Genomic DNA, 24,817 nt, shown 5'->3' with positions numbered 1-24,817 from the left:
GCCCATCTAGGCCAAGGCGCACCACCTACAGACCATGTGGCCCCCCGGGACAGGTGGCCCCACCCGGTGGGCCCCCGGGACCCCTCCGGTGGTCCCGGTACAATACCGATAACCCCGAAACTTGTCCCGATGGCCGAAATAGCACTTCCTATATATAATTCTTTACCTCCGGACCATTCCGGAACTCCTCGTGACGTCCGGGATCTCATCCGGGACTCCGAACAACATTCGGGTTACTGCATACTAATATCTCTACAACCCTAGCGTCACCGAACCTTAAGTGTGTAGACCCTACGGGTTCGGGAGACATGCAGACATGACCGAGACGTTCTCCGGTCAATAACCAACAGCGGGATCTGGATACCCATGATGGCTCCCACATGTTCCACGATGATCTCATCGGATGAACCACGATGTCAAGGACTTAATCAATCCCGTATACAATTCCCTTTGCCTAGCGGTATGTTACTTGCCCGAGATTCGATCGTCGGTATCCAATACCTAGTTCAATCTCATTACCGGCAAGTCTCTTTACTCGTTCCGTAACACATCATCCCGTGATCAACTCCTTGGTCACATTGCGCATATGATGATGTCCTACCGAGTGGGCCCAGAGATACCTCTCCGCTTACACGGAGTGACAAATCCCAGTCTCGATTCGTGCCAACCCAACAGATACTTTCGGAGATACCTGTAATGCACCTTTATAGTCACCCAGTTACGTTGTGACGTTTGATACACCCAAAGCACTCCTACGGTATCCGGGAGTTGCACAATCTCATGGGCTAAGGAAATGATACTTGACATTAGAAAAGCTTTAGCATACGAACTATACGATCTTTGTGGTAGGCTTAGGATTGGGTCTTGTCCATCACATCATTCTCCTAATGATGTGATCCCGTTATCAACGACATCCAGTGTCCATGGTCAGGAAACCGTAACCATCTATTGATCAACGAGCTAGTCAACTAGAGGCTCACTAGGGACATGGTGTTGTCTATGTATCCACACATGTATCTGAGTTTCCTATCAATACAATTATAGCATGGATAATAAACGATTATCATGAACAAGGAAATATAATAATAACCAATTTATTATTGCCTCTAGGGCATATTTCCAACAGTCTCCCACTTGCACTAGAGTCAATAATCTAGTTCACATCGCCATGTGATTAACACTCACAGGTCACATCGCCATGTGACTAACACCCAAGAGTTTACTAGAGTCAGTAGTCTAGTTCACATCACTATGTGATTAACACTCAATGAGTTTTAGGTTTGATCATGTTGCTTGTGAGAGAGGTTTTAGTCAACGGGTCCGAACCTTTCAGATCCGTGTGTGCTTTACAAATCTCTATGTCATCTCCTAGATGTAGCTACCACGTTCTATTTGGAGCTATTCCAAATAACTGTTCTACTTGGAGCTATTCTAAATTGTTGCTCCATTATACGTATCCGGTATCTCTACTCAGAGCTATCCGGATAGATGTTAAGCTTGCATCGACGTAACCCTTTACGACGAATTCTTTTCCACCTCCATAATCGAGAAAATTCCTTAGTCCACTAGTTACTAAGGATAACTTTGACCGCTGTCCTGTGATCCATTCTTGGATCACTCTTGTACCCCTTGACTGACTCATGGTAAGGCACACTTCAGGTGCGGTACACAGCATAGCATACTGCAGAGCCTATGTCTTAAGCATAGGGGACGACCTTCGTCCTTTCTCTCTATTCTGCCGCGGTTGAGCTTTAAGTCTTAACTTCATACCTTACAACTCAGGCAAGAACTCCTTCTTTGACTGATCCATCTTGAACACCTTCAAGATCACGTCAAGGCATGTGCTCATTTGAAAGTACTATTAAGCGTTTTGATCTATCCTTATAGATCTTGATGCTCAATGTTCAAGTAGCTTAATCCAGGTTTTCCATTGAAAAACACTTTTCAAACAACCCTATATGCTTTCCAGAAATTCTACGTCATTTCTGATCAACAATATGTCAACAACATATACTCATCAGAAATTCTATAGTGCTCCCACTCACTTCTTTGGAAATACCAGTTTCTCATAAACTTTGTATACACCCAAAATCTTTGATCATCTCATCAAAGCATACATTCCAATTCCGAGATGCTTACTCCAGTCCTCAGAAGGATTGCTGGCGCTTTGCATACTTATTAGCACCTTTCAGGATTGACAAAACCTTCCGGTTGTATCACATACAACCTTTCCTCAAGAAAATCGTCGAGGAAACAATGTTTTGATATCCTATCTGCAAGATTTCATAAATAATGCAGTAATCGCTAATGTAATTCCAACAGACTCTTAGCATCGCTACGAGTGAGAAAATCTCACCGTAGTCAACTCCTTGAACTTGTCAGAAAACATCTTAACGACAAGTCGAGCTTTCTTAATGGTGACATTTACCATCATTGTCCGTCTTCCTTTTAAAATCCATCTACACTCAACAGCCTTACGACCATCAAGTAGTTCTTCCAAAGTCTACACTTTGTTTTCATATATGGATCCTCTCTCGGATTACATGGCCTCGAGCCATTTATCGGAATCCGGGCCCACCATTGCTTCTCCATAGCTCGTAGGTTCATTGTTGTCTAGCAACATGACTTCCAAGACAGGATTACGTACCACTCTGAAGTAGTACGCATCCTTGTCATCCTACGAGGTTTGTTAGTGACTTGATCTGAAGTTTCATGATCACTATCATAAGCTTCCACTTCAATTGGTATAGGTGCCACAGGAACAACTCTTTGTGCCCTGCTATACACTAGTTGAAGTAACGGTTTAATAACCTCATCAAGTCTCCACCATCCTCCCACTCAGTTCTTTCGAGAGAAACTTTTCCTCGAGAAAGGACCCGATTCTAGAAACAATCCCTTATTGCTTTCGAATCTGAGACAGGAGGTATACCCAACTATTTTGGGTGTCCTATGAAGATGCATTTATCCGCTTTGGGTTCGAGCTTATCAGCCTGAAACTTTTTCACATAAGCGTCGCAGCCCCAAACTTTTAAGAAATGACAGCTTAGGTTTCTCTAAACCATAGTTCATACGGTGTCACCTCATCGGAATTACGTGGTACCCTATTTAAAGTGAGTGTGGTTGTCTCTAATGCCTAACCCATAAACTATTGTGGTAATTCGATAAGAGACATCATGGTATGCATCATATCCAATAGGGTGCAGTTATGATGTTCGGACACACCATCACACTATGGTGTTCCAGGCTGTATCAGTTGTGAAACAATTTCCACAATGTCTTAATTCTGTGCCAAACTCGTAATTCAGATATTCATCTCTATGATCATATCATAAATATTTTTATCCTCTTATCACAACGATCTTCCAACTTCACACTGAAATTACTTGAACCTTTCAATAATTCAGATTCGTGATTCATCAAGTAAATGTACTCAACATCTACTCAAATCATCTGTGAAGAAAGAACATAACGATATCCACTACATGCCTTAGCACTCATTGGACTGCACACATCAAAATGTATTACTTCCAACAATTTGCTTTCTAGTTACATTTTACTGAAACCGAGGCTTTCAGTCATCTTGCCCATGTGGTATGATTTGCATGTCTCAAGTGATTCAAAATCAAGTGAGTCCAAACGGTCCATTTGCATGGAGTTTCTTCATGCATATACACCAATAGACATGGTTCGCATGTCTCAAACTTTTCAAAAATGAGCGAGCCCAAAGATCCATCAACATGGAGCTTCTTCATGCGTTTTATACCGATATGACTTACGTGGCAGTGCCACAAGTAGGTGGTACTATCATTACTATCTTTTGGCATGAACATGTGTATCACTACAATCGAGATTCAATAAACCATTCATTTCAGGTGTAAGACCATCGAAGGTATTATTCAAATAAACAGAGTAACCATTATTCTCCTTAAATGAATAACCGTATTGCGATAGACATAATCCAATCATGTCTATGCTCAACGCAAACACCAATCTCGATGATAGAGGGAGTGTGCGATGCTTGATCATATCAACATTGAGAACACTTCCAACACATATCGTCAACTCACCTTTAGCTAGTCTCCGTTTATTCCGTAGCTTTTATTTCGAGTTACTAACACTTAGCAACCGAACCGGTATCTAATACCCTGGTGCTACTAGGAGTACTAGTAAAGTACACATCAACACAATGTATATCCAATATACTTCTATCGACCTTGCCAGCCTTCTAATCTACCAAGTATCTAGGGTAATTCTGCTCCAGTGGTTGTTCCCTTTATTACAGAAGCACTTAGTCTCGGGTTTGGGTTCAACCTTGGGTTTCTTCACTAGAGCAGCAGCTGAATTGCCGTTTCACGAAGTATCCCTTCTTGCCCTTGCCCTTCTTGAAACTAGCGGTTTCACAAACCATCAACAGTTGATGCTCCTTCTTGATTTCTACTTTTGTGGTGTCTAACATCGCGAATATCTCAAGGATCATCATATATGTCCCTGATATATTATAGTTCATCATGAAGCTCTAGCAGCTTGGTGGTAATGACTTCGGAGAAACATCACTATCTTATCTGGAAGATTAACTCCCACTCGATTCAAATGATTGTTGTATTCAGACAATCTGAGCACAAGCTCAACAATTGAGCTCTTCTCCTTAGTTTGTAGGCTAAGAAAATCGTCGGAGGTCTTATACCTCTTGACGTGGGCACGAGCCTGAAATTCCAATTTCAGCCCTCAAAACATCTCATATGTTTCGTGACGTTTCAAAACCGTCTTTGGTGCCTCAACTCTAAACCGTTTAACTGAACTATCATGTAGTTATCAAAACGTGTATGTCAGATGTTCGCAACATCCACAGACAACGTTCGAGGTTCAGCACACTGAGCGGTGCATTAAGGACATAAGCCTTCTATGAAGCAATGAGGACAATCCTCAGTTTACGGACCTAGTCCGCATAATTGCTACTATCAACTTTCAACTAAATTTTTTTCTCTAGGAACATATCTAAACAGTAGAACTAAAGCGCGAGCTACGACATAATTTGAAAAACCTTTTGACTATGTTCAGGATAATTAAGTTCATCTTATGAACTCCCACTTAGATAGACATCCCTCTAGTCATCTAAGTGATTACATGATCCGAGTCAACTAGGCCGTGTCCGATCATCACGTGAGACGGACTAGCCAACGTCGGTGAACATCTTCATGTTGATCGTATCTACCATACGACTCATGCTCGACCTTTCGGTCTTCTGTGTTCCGAGGCCATGTCTATGCACATGCTAGGCTCGTCAAGTTAACCCTAAGTGTTTTTGCTGTGTAAAACTGTCTTACACCCGTTGTATGTGAACGTAACGATCTATCACACCCGATCATCACGTGGTGCTTCGAAACGACGAACTGTAGCAACGGTGCACAGTTAGGGGAGAACACTTCTTGAAATTTTAATGAGGGATCATCTTATTTACTACCGTCGTTCTAAGCAAATAAGATGTATGAACATGATAAACATCACATGCAATCAAATGATAGTGACATGATATGGCCAATATCATATAGCTCCTTTGATCTCCATCTTGGGGCTCCATGATCATCTTTTACACGAACATGATCAATCTCATACATCACATATATCATTCATCACATCCTTTTGGCCATATCACATCACATAGCATACCCTGCAAAAACAAGTTAGACGTCCTCTAATTGTTGTTTGCATGTTTTATGTGGCAGCTATGGGTTTCTAGCAAGAACGTTTCTTACCTACGCAAAACCACAACGTGATATGCCAATTGCTATTTACCCTTCATAAGGACCCTTTTCATCGAATCCGATCCGACTAAAGTAGGAGAGACAGACACCCGCTAGCCACCTTATGCAACTAGTGCATGTCAGTCGGTGGAACCAGTCTCACGTAAGAATACGTGTAAGGTCGGTCTGGGCCGCTTCATCCCACGATGCCGCCGAATCAAGATAAGACTAGTAACGGCAAGCATATTGAACAAAATCAATGCCCACAACTACTTTGTGTTCTACTCGTGCATAGAATCTACGCAATAGACCTAGCTCATGATGCCACTGTTGGGGAACGTAGCAGAAATTCAAAATTTTCCTACGTATCACCAAGATCTATCTATGGAGAAACCAGCAACGAGGGGAAGGAGAGTGCATCTACATACCCTTGTAGATCGCTAAGCGGAAGCGTTCAAGTGAACGGGGTTGATGGAGTCGTACTCGTCGTGATTCAGATCACCGATGATCCTAGTGCCGAACGGACGGCACCTCCGCGTTCAACACACGTACAGCCCGGTGACGTCTCCCATGCCTTGATCCAGCAAGGAGAGAGGGAGAGGTTGATGAAGATCCAGCAGCACGACGGCGTGGTGGTGGATGCAGGGCGTCACAGTAGCAGGGCTTCGCCTATACTACGAGAGAAAGACGTAACGGGGAGAGAGGGAGGCGCCAGGGGCTGGTCTATCAAGTCCCTCCTCTCCCCCACTATATATAGGAGGGCCAAGGGGGGTGGTGCGCAGCCTAGGAGATCCAATCTCCTAGGTGCGGCGGCCAAGGGGAGGTTTCCCTCCCCCCCAAGGCACCTAGAGGTGCCTTCCACCATTAGGACTCTTCCCTTAAGTGGAACCCTAGGCGCATGGGCTTTTGGGGCTGGTGCCCTTGGCCCATCTAGGCCAAGGCGCACCACCTACAGACCATGTGGCCCCCCGGGACAGGTGGCCCCACCCGGTGGGCCCCCGGGACCCCTTCGGTGGTCCCGGTACAATACCGATAACCCCGAAACTTGTCCCGATGGCCGAAATAGCACTTCCTATATATAATTCTTTACCTCCGGACCATTCCGGAACTCCTCGTGACGTCCGGGATCTCATCCGGGACTCCGAACAACATTCGGGTTACCGCATACTAATATCTCTACAACCCTAGCGTCACTGAACCTTAAGTGTGTAGACCCTACGGGTTCGGGAGACATGCAGACATGACCGAGACGTTCTCCGGTCAATAACCAACAGCGGGATCTGGATACCCATGATGGCTCCCACATGTTCCACGATGATCTCATCGGATGAACCACGATGTCAAGGACTTAATCAATCCCGTATACAATTCCCTTTGCCTAGCGGTATGTTACTTGCCCGAGATTCGATCGTCGGTATCCAATACCTAGTTCAATCTCGTTACCGGCAAGTCTCTTTACTCGTTCCGTAACACATCATCCCGTGATCAACTCCTTGGTCACATTGCGCATATGATGATGTCCTACCGAGTGGGCCCAGAGATACCTCTCCGCTTACACGGAGTGACAAATCCCAGTCTCGATTCATGCCAACCCAACAGATACTTTCGGAGATACCTGTAATGCACCTTTATAGTCACCCAGTTACGTTGTGACGTTTGATACACCCAAAGCACTCCTACGGTATCCGGGAGTTGCACAATCTCATGGTCTAAGGAAATGATACTTGACATTAGAAAAGCTTTAGCATACGAACTATACGATCTTTGTGCTAGGCTTAGGATTGGGTCTTGTCCATCACATCATTCTCCTAATGATGTGATCCCGTTATCAACGACATCCAATGTCCATGGTCAGGAAACCGTAACCATCTATTGATCAACGATCTAGTCAACTAGAGGCTCACTAGGGACATGGTGTTGTCTATGTATCCACACATGTATCTGAGTTTCCTATCAATACAATTATAGCATGGATAATAAACGATTATCATGAACAAGGAAATATAATAATAACCAATTTATTATTGCCTCTAGGGCATATTTCCAACAGTAATTAATAAGAAAACCCAAAAAGATTTCCTGTTCTTCTTTTTGCTTGTTGGGAGCTTTCCCGTGTAAATAGTTTTATTTCTTTTCTTTTCTTTGGGGATCGATAGGAGAAGACCATGATTAAACTGTTGAAGTGGCTCTTATATGCATAATTGTTGATCTGACAAAAGAGCCCATATTGCCTTGTCTTCTCCTGTTTATTGAATGCTTGCAGATTCCGGCTTAGTCCAATGCACTCGCACTATTATTATTATTCACATCGTTCGGTCGTGCAAGTGAAAGGCAATTATGGCAATATATGATGGACTGACTGAGATGAGAAAGGCTGGTATGAACTCGACCTCTTTTGTTTTTGTAAATATGATTTTTCATCGTTCCTGATTCAGCCTATTATGAGTAAACATGTTTGCAATGACAACTAGAGATCATAGTTTCTTGTGCCGTGCTTGATTAGCTATGAGTTACAATGGTTTACCTTGTGTGCCAACATGCTATTAAAATGGTTATGATGTGGTATGATAGGGTGGTATCCTCCTCTGAATGATTTAAGTGACTTGACTTGGCGCATGTTCACGCATGTAGTTGAAACAAAATCAACATATCCTTCACGATATTTATGTTCATGGTGGATTATATCCTACTCATGCTTGCATTCGGTGTTGATTAATTTTAATGCATGTTCATGACTGTTGTCGCTCTCTAGCTGGTCGCTTCCCAGTCTTTTGGTAGCCTTCACTTGTACTAAGTGGGAATACTGCTTGTGCATCCAACTCCATAAACCTCAAAGTTATTCCATATGAGTCCACCATACCTACCTATATACGGTATCTACCTGCCGTTCCAAGTAAATTTGTATGTGCCAAACTCTAAACCTTCAAATAAATATCTTGTTTTGTATGCTCGAATAGCTCATGTATCAACTAGGGATGTCCATCTTCCATGTTAGGCGGGTTATTCTCAAGAGGAGTGGACTCCGCTCCTCACTCACGAGAAAGTGGCTGGTCACCGGGATGCCCGGTCCCATGCTTTATGCAAACTAAATCAAAATAATTGCAAACAAAACTCCCCCTGGGAATCTTGTTAGTTGGAGGCACTCGTTGTTTCGAGCAAGCCATGGATTGATGCTTGTTGGTGGAAGGGGGAGTATAAACTTTACCATTCTGTTTGGGAACCGCCTATAATGTGTGTAACATGGAAGATATCGCCATCTCTTGGTTGTTATGTTGACAATGAAAGTATACCGCTCAAAATATTATTCACCTATATTTCAAAACCGAGCTCTGGCACCTCTATAAATCCCTGCTTCCCTCTGCGAAGGGCCTACCTATTTACTTTTATGCTGAGTCATCATCTTCTTATTAAAAAGCACCAGTTGAAGAGCACCGCTGTCATTTGCATCCATTACTGTTAGTTTACATTGGGTATGACTTGACTTTATCTCTTTACCATGAATTACAATGTCTAGTCAGTCCTTGATCTTTAAAGGTGCTCTGCATTTATGTTTTGCGGTCTTAGAAAGGGCTAGCGAGATACCATCTTGTTATATCATATTATGATTGTTTTGAGAAAGTCTTGTCATCCGAGATTTATTATTATTGCTCGCTAGTTGTTTATGCCATTGATATGAGTAAACTTGAGACCTAAGTGTTATTGTGAATGTGGTTAGTTATAATCTTTGCTGAAAACTTGAATGATGGCTTTACATATTTACAACAACAAGAGCAAACAGAGTTTGTAAAAGTTTTTCTTTATCACTTTCAGTTTATCAACTGAATTTCTTGAGGACAAGCAAAGGTTTAAGCTTGGGGGAGTTGATACGTCTCCGTCGTATCTACTTTTCCAAACACTTTTGCCCTTGTTTTGGACTCTAACTTGCATGATTTGAATGGAACTAACCCGGACTGACGCTGTTTTCAGCAGAATTACCATGGTGTTATTTATGTGCAGAAACAAAAGTTCTCGGAATGACCTCAAACTTCACGGAACACCTTTTTGGAAAATATAAAAATTCCTTGCAAAAGATGAAGGCCAGGGGGCCCACCACCTGTCCACGAGGGTGGGGGGCGCGCCTGCCCCCCTACCTCATGGGCCCCCTGGAGCTCCTCCGACTCCAACTCCAACTCTATATATTTGGTTTCGAGGAGAAAAAAATCAGAGAGAAGAAATCATCACGTTTTACGATGCGGAGCCGCCGCCAAGCCCTAAAACCTCTCGGGAGGGCTGATCTGGAGTCCGTTCGGGGCTCCAGAGAGGGGAATCCGTCACCATCGTCATCATCAACCATCCTCCATCACCAATTTCATGATGCTCACCGCCGTGCGTGAGTAATTCTATCATAGGCTTGCTGGACGGTGATGGGTTGGATGGGATCTATCATGTAATCGAGTTAGTTTTGTTAGGGTTTGATCCCTAGTATCCACTATGTTCTGAGATTGATGTTGCTACGACTTTGCTATGCTTAATGCTTGTCACTAGGGCCCGAGTGCCATGATTTCAGATCTGAACCTATTATGTTTTCATCAAAATATGAGAGTTCTTGATCCTATCTTGCAAGTCTATAGTCACCTATTATGTGTTATTATCCATTAACCCCGAAGTGACAATAATCGGGATACTTACCGGTGATGACCATAGTTTGAGTAGTTCATGTATTCACTATGTGTTAATGCTTTGTTCCGGTACTCTATTAAAAGGAGGCCTTAACATCCCTTAGTTTTTGTAAGGACCCCGCTGCCACGGGAGGGTAGGACAAAAGATGCCATGCAAGTTCTTTTCCATAAGCACGTATGACTATAGTCGGAATACATGCCTACATTATATCAATGAACTGCAGCTAGTTCTGTGTCACCCGTTATGACTGTTACATGATGAAACGCATCCGGCATAATTCTCCATCACTGATCCATTGCCTACGAGCTTTCCATATATTGTTCTTCGCTTATTTACTTTTCCGTTGCTATCGCTATCATCATTACAAAATACCAAAAACATTACTTTTGCTATCGTTACCTTTTGCTACCGCTACTATTATATTACTTTGCTACTAAACACTTTGCTGCAGATATTAAGTTTCCAGGTGTGGTCGAATTGACAACTCGGCTGCTAATACTTGAGAATATTCTTTGGCTCCCCTTGTGTCGAATCAATAAATTTGGGTTGAATACTCTACCCTCGAAAACTGTTGGGATCCCCTATACTTGTGGGTCATCAGCGTGTATTTACAAGAAAGTGAGTGGGAGCTCCGTAGCATTTCTGATATTATATGTAGATGACATATTGTTGATCGGAAATGATACTGAATTTCTGAATAGCATAAAAGGATACTTGAATAAGAATTTTTCAATGAAAGACCTCGGTGAAGCTGCTTATATATTGGGCATCAAGATCTATGGAGATAGATCAAGACGCTTAATTGGACTTTCACAAAGCACATACCTTGATAAAGTTTTGAAGAAGTTCAAAATGGATCAGGCAAAGAAAGGGTTTTTGCATGTGTTACAAGGTGTGAAGTTGAGTCAGACTCAATGCCCGACCACTGCAGAAGATAGAGAGAAAATGAAAGTCATTCCCTATGCTTCAGCCATAGGTTCTATCATGTATGCAATGTCGTGTACCAGACCTGATGCGTGCCTTGCTATTAGTTTAGCAAGGGGGTACCAAAGTAATCCAGGAGTGGATCACCGGACAGCGGTCAAGAACATCCTGAAATACCTGAAAAGGATTAAGGATATGTTTCTCGTTTATGGAGGTGACAAAGAGCTTGTCGTAAATGGTTACGTCGATGCAAGCTTTGACACTGATCTAGATGACTCTAAGTCACAAACTGGATAAGTATTTTTATTAAATGGTGGAGTTGTCAGTCGATGCAGTTCCAAGCAGAGCGTCGTGGCGGGATCTACGTGTGAAGCGGAGTACATAGCTTCTTCAGAAGCAGCAAATGAAGGAGTCTGGATGAAGGAGTTCATATCCGATCTAGGTGTCATACCTAGTGCATCGGGTCCAATGAAAATCTTTTGTGACAATACTGGTGCAATTGCCTTGGCAAAGGAATCCAGATTTCACAAGAGAACCTAGCACATCAAGAGACGCTTCAATTCCATCCGCGATCAAGTCAAGGAGGGAGACATAGAGATTTGCAAGATACATACGGATCTGAATGTTGCAGACCCATTGACTAAGCCTCTCTCACAAGCAAAACATGATCAGCACCAAGACTCCATGGGTTTTAGAATCATTACAATGTAATCTAGATTATTGACTCTAGTGCAAGTGGGAGACTGAAGGAAATATGCCCTAGAGGCAATAATAAAGTTGTTATTTATATTTCCTTATATCATGATAAATGTTTATTATTCATGCTAAAATTGTATTAATCGGAAACTTAGTACATGTGTGAATACATAGACAAACAGAGTATCACTAGTATGCCTCTACTTGAGTAGCTCGTTCAATCAATGATGGTTATGTTTCCTAACCATAGACATGAGTTGTCACTTGATTAACGGGATCACATCATTAGAGAATGATGTGATTGACTTGACCCATCCGCTAGCTTAGCATGATGATCGTTTAGTTTGTTGCTATTTCTTTTTTCATAACTTATACATGTTCCTATGACTATGAGATCATGCAACTCCAAAATGTCGGAGGAACACTTAGTGTGCTATCAAACGTCACAACGTAACTGGGTGACTATAAAGATGCTCTACAGGTGTCTCCGATGGTGTTTGTTGAGTTGGCATAGATCGAGATTATGATTTGTCACTCCGAGTATCAGAGAGGTATCTCTGGTCCCTCTCGATAATGCACATCACTATAAGCCTTGCAAGCAATGTAACTAATTAGTTACGGGATGATACATTACGGAACGAGTAAAGAGACTTACCGGTAATGAGATTGAACTAGGTATTGAGATACCGACGATCGAATCTCGGGCAAGTAACATACAGATGACAAAGGGAACAACATATGTTGTTATGCGGTTTGACCGATAAAGATCTTCGTAGAATATGTGGGAGCCAATATGAACATCCAGGTTCCGCTATTGGTTATTGATCGGAGATGTGTCTCGGTCATGTCTACATAGTTCTTGAACACGTAGGGTCCGCACGCTTAACGTTCAGTGATGATCGGTATTATGAGTTTATGTGTTTTGATGTACCGAAGGTAGTTCGGAGTCCCGGATGTGATCACGGACATGACGAGGAGTCTCAAAATGGTCGAGACATAAAGATCGATACATTGGATGACTATGTTTGGACATCGGAAATGTTTCGAGAGAGTTCGGGCATATACCGGAGTACCGGGGGGTTACCGGAACCCCCCGAGGAGTCAATGGGCCTTAAGGGGTCATAGTGGAAAGGAGGAGGAGGCGTCCAAGGTGCCCCCCAAGCCCAATCCGAATTGGGAGGGGGGTCGGCCCCCCTTTCCTTCTCTCCTTCTCCCCTTCCTTCCCTCTCCTACTCCAACTAGGGAAGGGGGAATCCTACTCCCACCGAGAGTAGGACTCCCCCCTTGGGCGCGCCTAGGAGGCCGACCCTCTCCCCCTCCTCCACTCCTTTATATACGGAGGGAAGGGGGCACCCCAGAGACACACAAGTTGATCATTGATCTCTTAGCCGTGTGCAGTGCCCCCCTCCATCATAATCCACCTCGGTCATATCATAGCGGTGCTTAGGCGAAGCCCTGTTCCGGTAGCATCATCATCGTCGTCATCACGCCGTCGTGCTGACGAAGCTCTCCCTAGACACTCTGCTAGATCGTGAGTTCGTGGGACGTCACCGAGCCGAACGTGTGCAGATCACGGAGGTGCCGTACTTTCGGTACTAGAATCAGTTGATCGTGAAGACGTATGACTACATCAACCGCGTTGTCATAACGCTTCCACTTACGGTCTACGAGGGTACGTAGACAACACTCTCCCCTCTCGTTGATATGCATCACCATGATCTTGCGTGTGCGTAGGAATTTTTTTGAAATTACTGCGTTCCCAACAACAAAGGCCACACCAACAAACCAACGATCATTCTTGAGGGAGTTGCGGCGAAGGATCTTTGGATATGGCATCAATTATTTAATTTTCCTGGCTCTCACAATGACTTGAATGTGCCGTCGAGATCACCACGGTTCTCCAGATTTATTATAGGAGATGCTCCTGCTTGTGACTGCTCCATCAATGGGCACAACTACTCGATGGGTTACTACCTTGCGGGTGGCCTCTATCTATAATGGGTCACCTTGGTCAAAACAATTCCGTGTCCTAGAGGTAACAAAAATATTCAGTGTGCTTGAATTTGAATAATTCGGCTTGCTACATTTGGACCATTCAGTGTGCTTAAATTTGAATACTTCGGTTTGTAAAGTTTGAATTCAGTTTGTAAACTATATTCGTGATTTGCTTGAACATTCAAATTCATGTTTAGTTTCTATATGTGTGCTAGTCTGTAGTTGCAATGTATAGTAGAATTGCAAAGTTTAGAAAAAAACATTATTCCATTAAATATAGGGGATCGGCTAGGTCCGGCCAAATCTTAGTGGAGCAAATATACTCCACAAGGGTTTACTCCACCATATCCTCCTCTATTTCTTGGGGTTCGGTTAGAAATGCCCTAAGGAGTGAGACAAGGGTGCAACAGAGCTGCCGATCTCGCGTATTCGGGCAACATCGATTTCTATCTCTAACCAGGATCAACCTCCGACGCCCTAGGTTGTTGTTGGGGCTCTCTTAGTTTCCAGTCTTTTGTGCGTAGGTAGTTGGCCTGGCCGTCAATTTGTGTAATGATGCATGTGCAGCCTTTAACTGTCATGAACTCTTTCTGTTGGGTTGTTTGGTTGGTTGTACCGGTCACTCTCGCCTGTGGGCTTTATATGTAAAGTCAGTCTCTCATCTTTTCTCTAAAAAAACGTAGTACATCAGCGCCCTTGATCCCTCCATTGCAACCACAAACAGCAGCGCCCCTCGACATCCTTTTCTTCCGGCATTGACATCTGCTGGGGATGGCGATGACTGCAACATCAATGTTCTCAGCGAGCTGCGTCGCAACATTTCGCTCGTGCTGCCACCGATGCACTACCAGCGACCAGTTCGCAGCAGGCTAGCCCCCTTGCAGCATGGGCGGTCTCTCGTGGCGAGCTACATCGCAGCACTCCATGGCAGCACCGACGGCCCCGGCGATGCTCCCACTGCAGCTCCATGGCAGCATGCCACGGCACGGCAAAAGCTTCATCGCAACACCGACCCCCCCCCTTCCCCCATTCCAACAATGGAAATTGTCCCAAGCTCAATCCGACTAGCAACAATCGTGCGCACCTGGCCTTCCAAGTTCGCTTCAAGGCTAACTCAAAAAGGAATGGAAACATTTCGCTTCAAATCCGGTTACCGCCGTTGGGTTGAAAAGTTGGGGAGGGCCGCCAGAGGAAACGCGCCAAGTCCCCGACCCCAACCCCCAACACAGCTCGCGCGTCCATAAATTTGGATCCGCCGCCGACGCCTCTCCCTGCCTCCGGCGCGCCCCCCTCCTCCTCCCCTCCTCGCCTCAAACCCTAGCCCGCCCATGGCGTCGCCGCCGCTCCCCGGCTCTTCCTCCTTCTACTCAAGCGAGGGCGAGCTCGCCTGCTTCCCGTACCCGTCGTTCGAATGGGGGGGAGCCGGCCGCCGCGTCTCTCCGTACCACCCGCCGCCGCCGCAAACCCTAGCCCATGACGTCGCCGCCGCCTCCCTCCTGACCCCTCGCGCGTCACCCACCTCGCCTCCGCCCATCGCGTCGCCGCCGCCTCCTCCCGAGCCCGCGCCCGGCTTTTCCTTCTGCCCGACCGACAGCGAGCTCGTCTCCTTCTACCTCCGCCCAAGAATCTCCGGCCAGCCCCTCCCGGACGCCACCAAGCAGTTCTTCCACGAGGCAGACGTATACGCCACAGATCCGGCCTCCCTCGTCTCCGGCCGCCTGCCAGGCCCGGCGAGGGCTCAAGGCGAGAGCAAGAACTGGTACTTCTTCAGCCTCGTGAAGCCCAGGAGCGCCCAGGACGTCCGCAAGTGCCGGATCGTCGGAGGAGGCAAAGGCACATGGAAACAAGAGCGAGGGAATGACGTCGTCGGCGCCGAGGGCCACGCCGTCGGGCGCTTGGAGAAGTTCACCTACACGCCCAGTCCCAAGGAAGACAAGAAGCCGCCGGAGTGGCTCATGATGGAATTCAGCGTTGGCCAAGAAGACGGCGGCGAGCCGAGGCCGGTTCTTTGCCTCTGCAAGATCTACCAGAGCCCGCGGTTCCTCAAGTTCGCCTCCAAGAACTCGGTGTCCGCGCGCAAGAGGAAGACGCCGGACGACGGCCCTCGTCTTTCCCCGCCATCTCTGCACGCGTCTGCGCCCAAGAAGAGCAAGGCCCCCATGGACGAATCACCCGCAGCCAGACGGCAGCTCCTGTTTCCGTCGTTGCCCCCTCCATCAAATCTGCCGTCGCCCGTCCCTTCGCCCCCTCCTTCCGCGCCAAATCCCGTGGTGGAACTGGAAGACGACTTCTTGGCGAAGATTCTTGCGGACCCAGAGATGAACTGGTCCTGGGAAGAGCTATCTGCGCCCTTGCCCTGCTCAATGACGGCAGTGGCACCGGCCCTGCTGGGATCCTGCCATGGAAGTCAGTGCGCTTAACAGAGTTCTTGCATACAACGGCCATCTCTGAAGATGTTCACCTCCGGCCTCTCTACTGCTTCAGTCATTCAAGATCTCATCATACCACTTCGGCTAAGTCACTTAGTTAAACTAGTCACAACCTTTACTGTTACGCTTACTTTGCTTGCTAAAAGCAAACCATAAGCATTTTACTCTATATCATATACTCTACGGCATCATGGCTCAGTTTTGGGAGCAATATATCATGCCAAATTTTGTAGCTTCTCACCCGATGGCAGTTACGAGTTACTTTTGACTCTTGGTTGTGTCTTCTGTGATGGAATTACTGTTTGGTATCTTAACTAGGACGTGATATGTACCCAATCCTCCACTGTTAAGTTTGATGCTATCTTCTGATGTGCAATGTGGATCTTAATTTCTGCAGTAGATAATGTCAGCTGAACCTCGTTTCCCCTTTTTCTGAATTTAGCACTGCTACTGAATTGTCGAATACATGCCGTGTCCTGTTGTTCTCCATAAGCTTTGTTAATTCTGCAATATCTTTGTTATAGGCTAGAAATAGGTTTAGATTTTCTTACCGGGGTCTGTGGAACTACTGTGAATGTTCATCTATTTTTTCTGAATGCAGCCGGACTTTTGTAACTTCTTTGTTGTTGGATTTCTGGGCATTACTGCAGAATGGTCAAAATTTGTAGCTCGATTGCTGTAGTGAACTGAAGATGTGCTTGGTATTTTACGTGTGCTCAGAACTTAAATATGTGTTTTGCTTACAAAATAAAAATCCTGACACAATTTGTGGCTGGTGTTTTCTAGATGGGTCTTGTACATTCAGTAGTTTTTTGCCTGACACTTTAACATACATCATATCTTGTTTGGAGGATACAGGTATTGTTCATTGTTGGATTTCTGGGCGTTACTCCACAACGATCTTACAGAATCTGTAGTACAATTGCACATAAAACTTTCTGACACAATATGCAGTTCCCTTTCCTAAGTTGTTGTTTTTTAGATTCAGATGATTACACAGTTTTGCTTGACAGGTGTTTTCCTTTTGCTGCTGGAACGACAGATACTTTCAATAAAATTCTTCTTCACCTCGGCTCGAACTGCTGACACGAATGTGGGACATGTTCGATTTCTTCTCTGAAGAAGAAATGGTGCTTCAGTTGAGCTCCTGCCGACATGGATACACATGGGCCCAGAGGATTGGGTTGGGGGCCCTGTGATGAAAACCTCAGGAATCATAAGAGGGATTAGTGATGCAAGCAAGTTGCAGTTGGTTCAGAAGATTGGGCTGTAAATTCTTAGACCTAGGATTGCAATTATGTATGATGCTACAATTTTGATCCTGATGTAGCTGTAAAAGACAAGTGGGATTGAACTATCATATCAAATGAAAAGACCTCAGCATGCGTACGTTACCACAGGATTAGCCAATTTTGGGCTGTAAATTCTTACTCAATTAAGTGTTATGTTACAAATTGTTTTGGGAGCAATATATCATGCCAAATTTTGTATCTTCTGATCTGATGGCAGTTATTAATTACTTTTGACTCTTGGGTGTATCTTCTGTGATGGAATTACCATTTCCTATCTTAATTAGGACATGTTATGTACACTGTTAAGTTCGATGCTATCTTGTGTGCAATGTGGTTCTTAATTTCTGCAGTAGATAATGTCAGCTCAACCTTTTTCCCCCTTTTCAGAATTTAGCAGTGCCACTGAATCGTTGAATGTATGCCGTGTCCTGCTGTTCTCCACAAGCTTTGTTAATTCTGCAAAATCTCTGTTAAGGCTAGAAACAGGTTTAGAGATTTGCTTACCGGGGTCTGCGGAAGTGGAGCTACTGAACGCTGCAGGCCGACTTATGAATGGTATCCTAGTTCAGAATGCAGCTAGCTGGAATTCTAGGTGAAGTTGGAGTAGCGACGGCCATATGTTGCTCGTCCCGTGTTTTATCAACCATTTAGATTCTCTTGAAACCAAAACACAGAGCTCCAACGATACAGGCAGAGGCAGTGTACTGTGTGCAGCGGCGTCCCGGGTCATTTTTTTTTGAGGGAACGGCGTCCTGGGTCCAATGCACGGATGGGTGTAGGCCCACAGAAAGCCCAGGCCATCTGCCGGCCTAGATATAGTGCCGCCCAGAAAGAGGGAAATGGGAAATGCCGGCCCAGCTTGTGAACTGGGCAGTCCCGTGCGAGCTTCTCCAACGGTCTCCCGGGGAGTTAATTGCAAAAAACCACCACATTTGAAGCTTCTTCTGCAGAAAACAACCTGGTCTCTAATCATTTGCAAAAGACACCATGCATTTGGTAAACTTTTTGCAAAAAATACTGATTGCTTGATTTGCAGCCTCTGAGGGCGTTTCCGACAGGTGGGACCCAAAATAGGTGACGTGGCGTAACGGCGAGGCGGACGACGCCGTTACTCACTACCTGGTCAAACCGACGCGGTCGGCTCGCCTGACCGCACCAGCTCTCTCACAAATCTCGCCCGCACTCTCTCTCCCTTCTTCGTGCTCCCACTCATGGCGACGGCGAAATCCCGCGACGGAGGCGCTGCTGATGCTAGGTGCGGCGCTGATGGAGATCCGCCGGAGTTATGTGGTAGCTCAAATCCATCTCAGCCGCCGCTTCCTCCCCAACTGCTGGCGGCAAACCCATCAGTTGAATGTGCGGTGGCGGCCGCGTTCGCCCGAGCTGTGAAGGAAGATCCGATGGGCAGCCAAAACTGGGCATCCTCGTTCGGCGGCGTCTGGTAAGTAATGCATCCGCGTTCTCCCTTTTCCCCCGATTGGGTTTGTAGTTTAGGTTTCTAGGGTTAGGTTTCTAGGTTTAGGGTTGTATGGTTAGGGTTCTAGGGCCGGTGTTCGTCTAGTTGGGTTCTAGGGTTAGTGTTCTAGGGTTGCTGTTCCTGCGTTAGGGTTGTAGGGTTAATTGAAATTTTGTCTGGATATTTAAATGAACATTTGTCTGAATATTTAGGTCATTGAAGTGTTAAGTTTACTGTTTTAGTTGAATTAGTAACTGAACACTAGTTAATTGAACATTTTACTGAAGTGTTAAATTATATGTTAATTGAACATTTGTCTGAATATTCAGCAAACTAAAGTGTTAAGTTTACTCATTTGTCTGAATATTTAGTTAATTGAAGTGTTACATTTACTGTTTTAGTTGAATTAGTAAATAAACATTTGTTAATTGAACATCTTACTGAAGTGTTAACTTATCTGTTAACTTAACATTTGTCTGAAGTGTTAATTTTTTGGCATTTAACTGAACTTGTAACTGAACATTTTACTGTAATTTTACTGAAGTGTTAACTTATCTGTTAACTGAATAATCTTTTAACTAAACTTTGAATATAACATTTAAAGTAGCTTTGTACTGAATATTTTACTATAATTTTGTTTGTAGTTTGGATGATGAAGTCTGGGAAGTCAGATTTCATTTCTTTGACAGAGATAACTTGGAAAGAAATATAAGCCTGTCAGACATAACTTTTTGGAATCTAGTTGCACTTGTAGAGTTAGAAGGCTATTCTTGTAGAGATTATATGTATTATGTCAGAGATCCAGGTGTTGGGGTGTCAGGAATGGTAGAGTTAACAGATGATGACAAGGTGGAGGAGATGTTGGATGAGCTAGCTAGTAAAGGAGAAACTGTGGTTAATATTACAGTAATGAGAAGTGATGCTCCAACACCAGCTGATTTGAACAGAGGCACTATGTATGAAGACCAGGTTCCTTTGTCTGAAACAGGTGAGCCACTTGTGTATCAGATAGATACATCTGGAGTACTTTTCCCTAGTCCGGTGAAGCCACAACCAGAGCCAGTCCAGGTCATGCACACACATGATAGCATTGAACCAGAATTTGTAGTCCACAATGGTGAGGAGAGGCATGAGTATTGAAAGGATCGATATGGTTGACTAGATGGGGGGGGGTGAATAGGCAACTACCAATTTTTAGCTTTTCTTAACCAAATTAAACTTTGCATCAAAGTAGGTTGTCTAGATGTGCAACTAGGTGAGCAACCTATATGATGCAATAACAACAAGCATACAAGCAAGCAAGGGTAGAAACACTAAAGAGCTTGCACAAGTAAAGGTAAGAGATAAACAAGAGTGGATCTGGTGAAGACGAGGATGTGTTACCGAAGTTCCTTCCTTTTGAGGGGAAGTACGTCTCCGTTGGAGCGGTGTGGAGGCACAATGCTCCCCAAGAAGCCACTAGGGTCACCGTATTCTCCTCGCGCCCTCACACAATGCGAGATGTCATGATTCCACTATTGGTGCCCTTGAAGGCGGCGACCGAACCTTTACAAACAAGGTTGGGGCAATCTCCACAACTTAATCGGAGGCTCCCAACAAGACCACGAAGCTTCACCACAATGGAATATGGCTCCGAGGTGACCTCAACCGTCTAGGGTGCTCAAACACCCAAGAGTAACAAGATCCGCTAGGGATGAGCGGGGGAATCGAAAATCCCTTGGTGGAAGTGTAGATCGGAGCCTTCTCAACCACTCTCGAGCAAATCAACAAGTTTGATTGGATAGAGAGATAGATCGGGCGAAAATGAAGCTTGGAGTATTTAATGGAGCTTGAGCAATAAATGGAGCTTGGGGGAGGAAGAGGTTGGTGAGAAGGAAGAAGGGGACTCCCCAAGAAGCCACCAGGCCCACCAACCAGCCCCGCACAGGGCGGTACTACCGCTGAGAGGGGGCGGTACTACCGCCAGGACAACGGTACGGCCGCTCCAGCCAGCGGTACTGCCGCGCTGAGGAGACTAGTAGGGAACGGACCCAAATGCGGTACTACCACGGTGGTAGGGCGGTACTACCGCTGCTGGAACGGTACTACCGCCACTACAACCGTGACTAGTGCCGCAAAACCCGACACGAGAAAAAGACCTCTCGAATCGAGGCGGTAGGAGCCAGCCTGCCCAGCGGTACTACGGCAGTGGGGTCAAGGGCGGTAGTACCGCTGTGGAGCGGTACTGCCGCTTGTGACCCTTCGGCCGTAGTACCGCAGGCAGTGCGGTACTACCGCTGGGGCGCGCGCGAGAGAGAAGAAATCTCTCAAAGAAGCTGAGGACAAGGCGGAGGTGCCAAGCCCCCAGCGGTACTACTGCTGTGGAGCCACGGGCGGTACTACCGCTGCGGAGAGGTACTGCCGCTTGGCTCCTCAGCGGTACTACCGCTGGGTGCGCGGTACTACCGCTTTGACCCAGACAGGACAAGGAAGAGAGGAGAGACCTCTTCAATGGAAAGGAAATGCTCGGAGGGTGAGAAGCTGATGTGTACGTGATGATTCCACCCATGCAAAACCCCAGCGGACCCCCTCTTGATAGTACGGTGCCCTCTACGCAACTAGTCCACCGGGAAAGAAACGAAAGAGCTACACCGTCTTGAAATACACTCCGAGGGGAAGAAGGCGTCTCGTGCCAGGGGAGAATCTGTGAATTATTCAAAGCACAAGATTAGTCCGCAAACATGTTGTCATCAATCACCAAAACTACCTTGAGAGAGATATGCCGTAACAATCTCCCCATTTTTGGTGGATTGATGATAACAAGGGATTTGCGCAAGGAAAAGAAATGAAACGAAGAAAGCTAAGAACTACAAAATATAGACGGGCTCCCCCAGAATGTGTGCACCAAGAGATGGCACGACACACACATTCAGATCAACACTCCCCCTATATTTTATAGTCCAACAATACTAAGTACAAGATATATGAGAGAAGAGAATAAGCAGGACAAGCATGCATCTCACAATAAACTACAGTACTCTGAAATGACATAAGTAATAAGGTAGCGATAGGGAGCATATGTCTCACACCATATGTCTAGAACTTAGGTCTCACACCAAACCAAACCAAAGAAGGACACCGAGAGAACACACAAGAAACCACAAGACGACTCAAAGCACGACACAAGAAGCAAATCCCTACACTCTCTCCCCCTTTGGTAGCGACACACCAAAAAGGGCATAGAGTGACACTACGACTCCAGGTGATGGGAGGAGGAAGATCTCGAACATCACATCTCTGCATCTTCATCGTGGGTCGAAAACTGCTCGGCATCGGAGTCGGTCCAGTGGCAATTCTGATGAATCCAGTCCTCCTCTTCAGTGATCTGACCCTTAGACCCACTGGCAACTGTTGCTCCCATCTAACGCATGAGCTCCTTGTGGCGCATCCTGGCATGCTTCTCCGCCACATGAGTCATGTACTGACCATGAGACTCCATGTAGAAAAGCTTCTTCATCTTGCGCTTAAGCTTCTGTGCCCACGATGGTTCTGCACTAGAGGGGCCAAAGTCCTCCTCATGAGCATCAGTAGCAGCCTCACCCTCGGTCCCCATGGCAGCAGCAGCAGCAGACGGACCCCCTGTGGCAGCAGTAGCAGATGGACCCCCTGTGTGAGGCGCTGTCCAGTTGTCCTTCTTCCTCAGACGCTTGATCTCATGAGAAACCAAGTCTCCAGTCTCTAGCAGCACTCTGGGATAAGTCTGTGCCCAGGCCCTCTCAATGAGCCTCATGATGAATGGACCATAGATAGGACATTTGCGCTCAGACACGGCAGATAGAAGTTCAGACCACATGACATGAGAGATATCCAGGCTCTCTCCAGTGCTTGCTTCCTTCTCATGCAGACAGAAAAGGAGCATGTCCACGAGGAAAGAGTGGATCATATCTAGATTCCCAATCCGAGGGAAGAGAGTCTCACGGAATATGCGATGAAGAATGTCCAGATACGGAGACAGCTCATAGGTCTTCTTCTCAGTTACTGGGTGAACCTTCACAGTGCAGTAGGACCAAAGGGCTTGCTTGTGGGTGGATGTAGCATTGCGGTGAGGACGGAAACCGACAGGAGTCTCAAGCCCGTTATCCACCACATCAAGTAACCCCATGAACGCCTGCCACTTGACGGAAAGCAGCTTGCCATTGGTCATCCATGTCAGAGTCCTGTCGACATCCGTCCCAAGATGGACGGTGGCATAGAATTGAGCCACCAAATCTGCATCGAAATCCTTGTTGAATTGCATGATCCTGAGAATGTTCAACTGAGTGCACATCTGAAGGGCTTCGCCAAAGTACTCTGGGTCCTTCTCCATAGCATCAGTATCAATGGAGCGAACATCAACAAAAAGATTCTTCTTGGCCTTGATCACATCAAAGTAGATGGCAAACTGAAAACGGTTTCAGAACGGGCGGTTGACCAAAGTGGGTTCTTGGTCCACCGCATAGGGGTTGCGGCGACGCTTCTCCCAAAACTCCTTGTTGGTCATCTCAGTCACAGTCTTCCCTTTGGGCTTGTGGGCGGCTCGCTTCGATTGCTGAGGAGGTGGAGGAACACTTGCAGATGCACTTGCTGGAGGCGGTTGGGTGCTTGAGGAACCACCGGCTGGCTCTGAGGTGTGGTAGCGTTTTGATGTGGCATGCCCGGGGTTGATACGGCGACCTTGCTGCTCGGAAGGGTCATCACCTGGAGCCAAACACAAGAACACACAAAACAACCAGAAAGAACGAGCATAAGCCAACAAACTCAACCAAAAGATCAAGGTAAGGCAGGAAAATGATGGAAATTGGCATGCAGCGGTAGTACCGTGACCTGCCCGCGGTAGTACCGCCCCAAGCGGTAGTACCGCCCAAAGGGAGCGATAGTACCGCTCTAGGTCAAGTGGTAGTACCGCTCCAAAGAGAGTGGTAGTACCGCTTGAGGCGGAGAAACATCAGTTTCTTAGCACGAGGCGGTGAAACAGCGGGTTCCTACTACCGTGGTCAGATCCGGCACTACCGGCCTACCAAATTCAAAAATAATCCTACCAAGCTCTAATCAAGATAGTCTAGTTGCCTTCTCCAACCAACTCAAGCCTAGATTTAGCCAGAAATCTAGAGATGCAACCACCATTGCCCCTAAGAAACAAGATCTGAAAAAGAGACAAAACGAAGGAACGGGGGAAATACCGGCATCCATGGCAAGAGGACGAGGTGGGGATCGACTCCACCAAAGGAAATGGAGAGGGACACCCCGGATACGGAGATCCGCCGGAGCCCTCCCACGGCGAGTGGAGGCTAGAGAGAGGAAGAGAAAAGAGGGGCGAAGTGAATGGGTATGGGGGAGAAGAAACCTCCCCCTGCCCTGACTTAACCCCCTGTTCTCGTCCCCAGCGGTAGTACCATGCTAGGGGGCGGTAGTACCGCTTACGAGCGGTAGTACCGCGCACCACCAGTGGTAGTACCGCCCAGCACACCACGGCAACTAAACAAACACGGCTTTAGCTCGAAGAAACGACAAAAACGGCAAGAGAAAAACAACACACCAGCAAACGACCAAGACACACCTCTTCAAAAGAGGGCGGTGGCCGAGGCCACCTATGTTTGAGTCAAAAGG

General features: G+C 46.0%; 1 protein-coding gene across 1 annotated transcript; it reads left to right on the top strand.

Moving 5' to 3' along the window:
* The first annotated feature begins 15,190 nt into the window (after positions 1 to 15,190).
* LOC125548894 (uncharacterized) lies at positions 15,191 to 16,714 on the top strand. The gene has a single exon (XM_048712416.2). It carries the CDS (start codon positions 15,344 to 15,346, stop codon positions 16,433 to 16,435), a length of 1,092 nt encoding a protein of 363 aa, XP_048568373.1. The 5' UTR covers positions 15,191 to 15,343; the 3' UTR covers positions 16,436 to 16,714.
* Positions 16,715 to 24,817: the final 8,103 nt, after the last annotated feature.

This window comes from Triticum urartu, chromosome 3A, assembly GCF_056163025.1.
Source record: "Triticum urartu cultivar PI428250 chromosome 3A, HENAU_Tu73, whole genome shotgun sequence".
Classification (NCBI taxonomy): domain Eukaryota; kingdom Viridiplantae; phylum Streptophyta; class Magnoliopsida; order Poales; family Poaceae; genus Triticum; species Triticum urartu.
This window is presented reverse-complemented; position numbering and strand designations above follow the sequence as displayed.

Excerpts from the sequence above, each read along its gene's own strand:
- LOC125548894 (XM_048712416.2), top strand. The coding sequence starts at position 15,344 with ATGGCGTCGCCGCCGCTCCCCGGCTCTTCCTCCTTCTACTCAAGCGAG.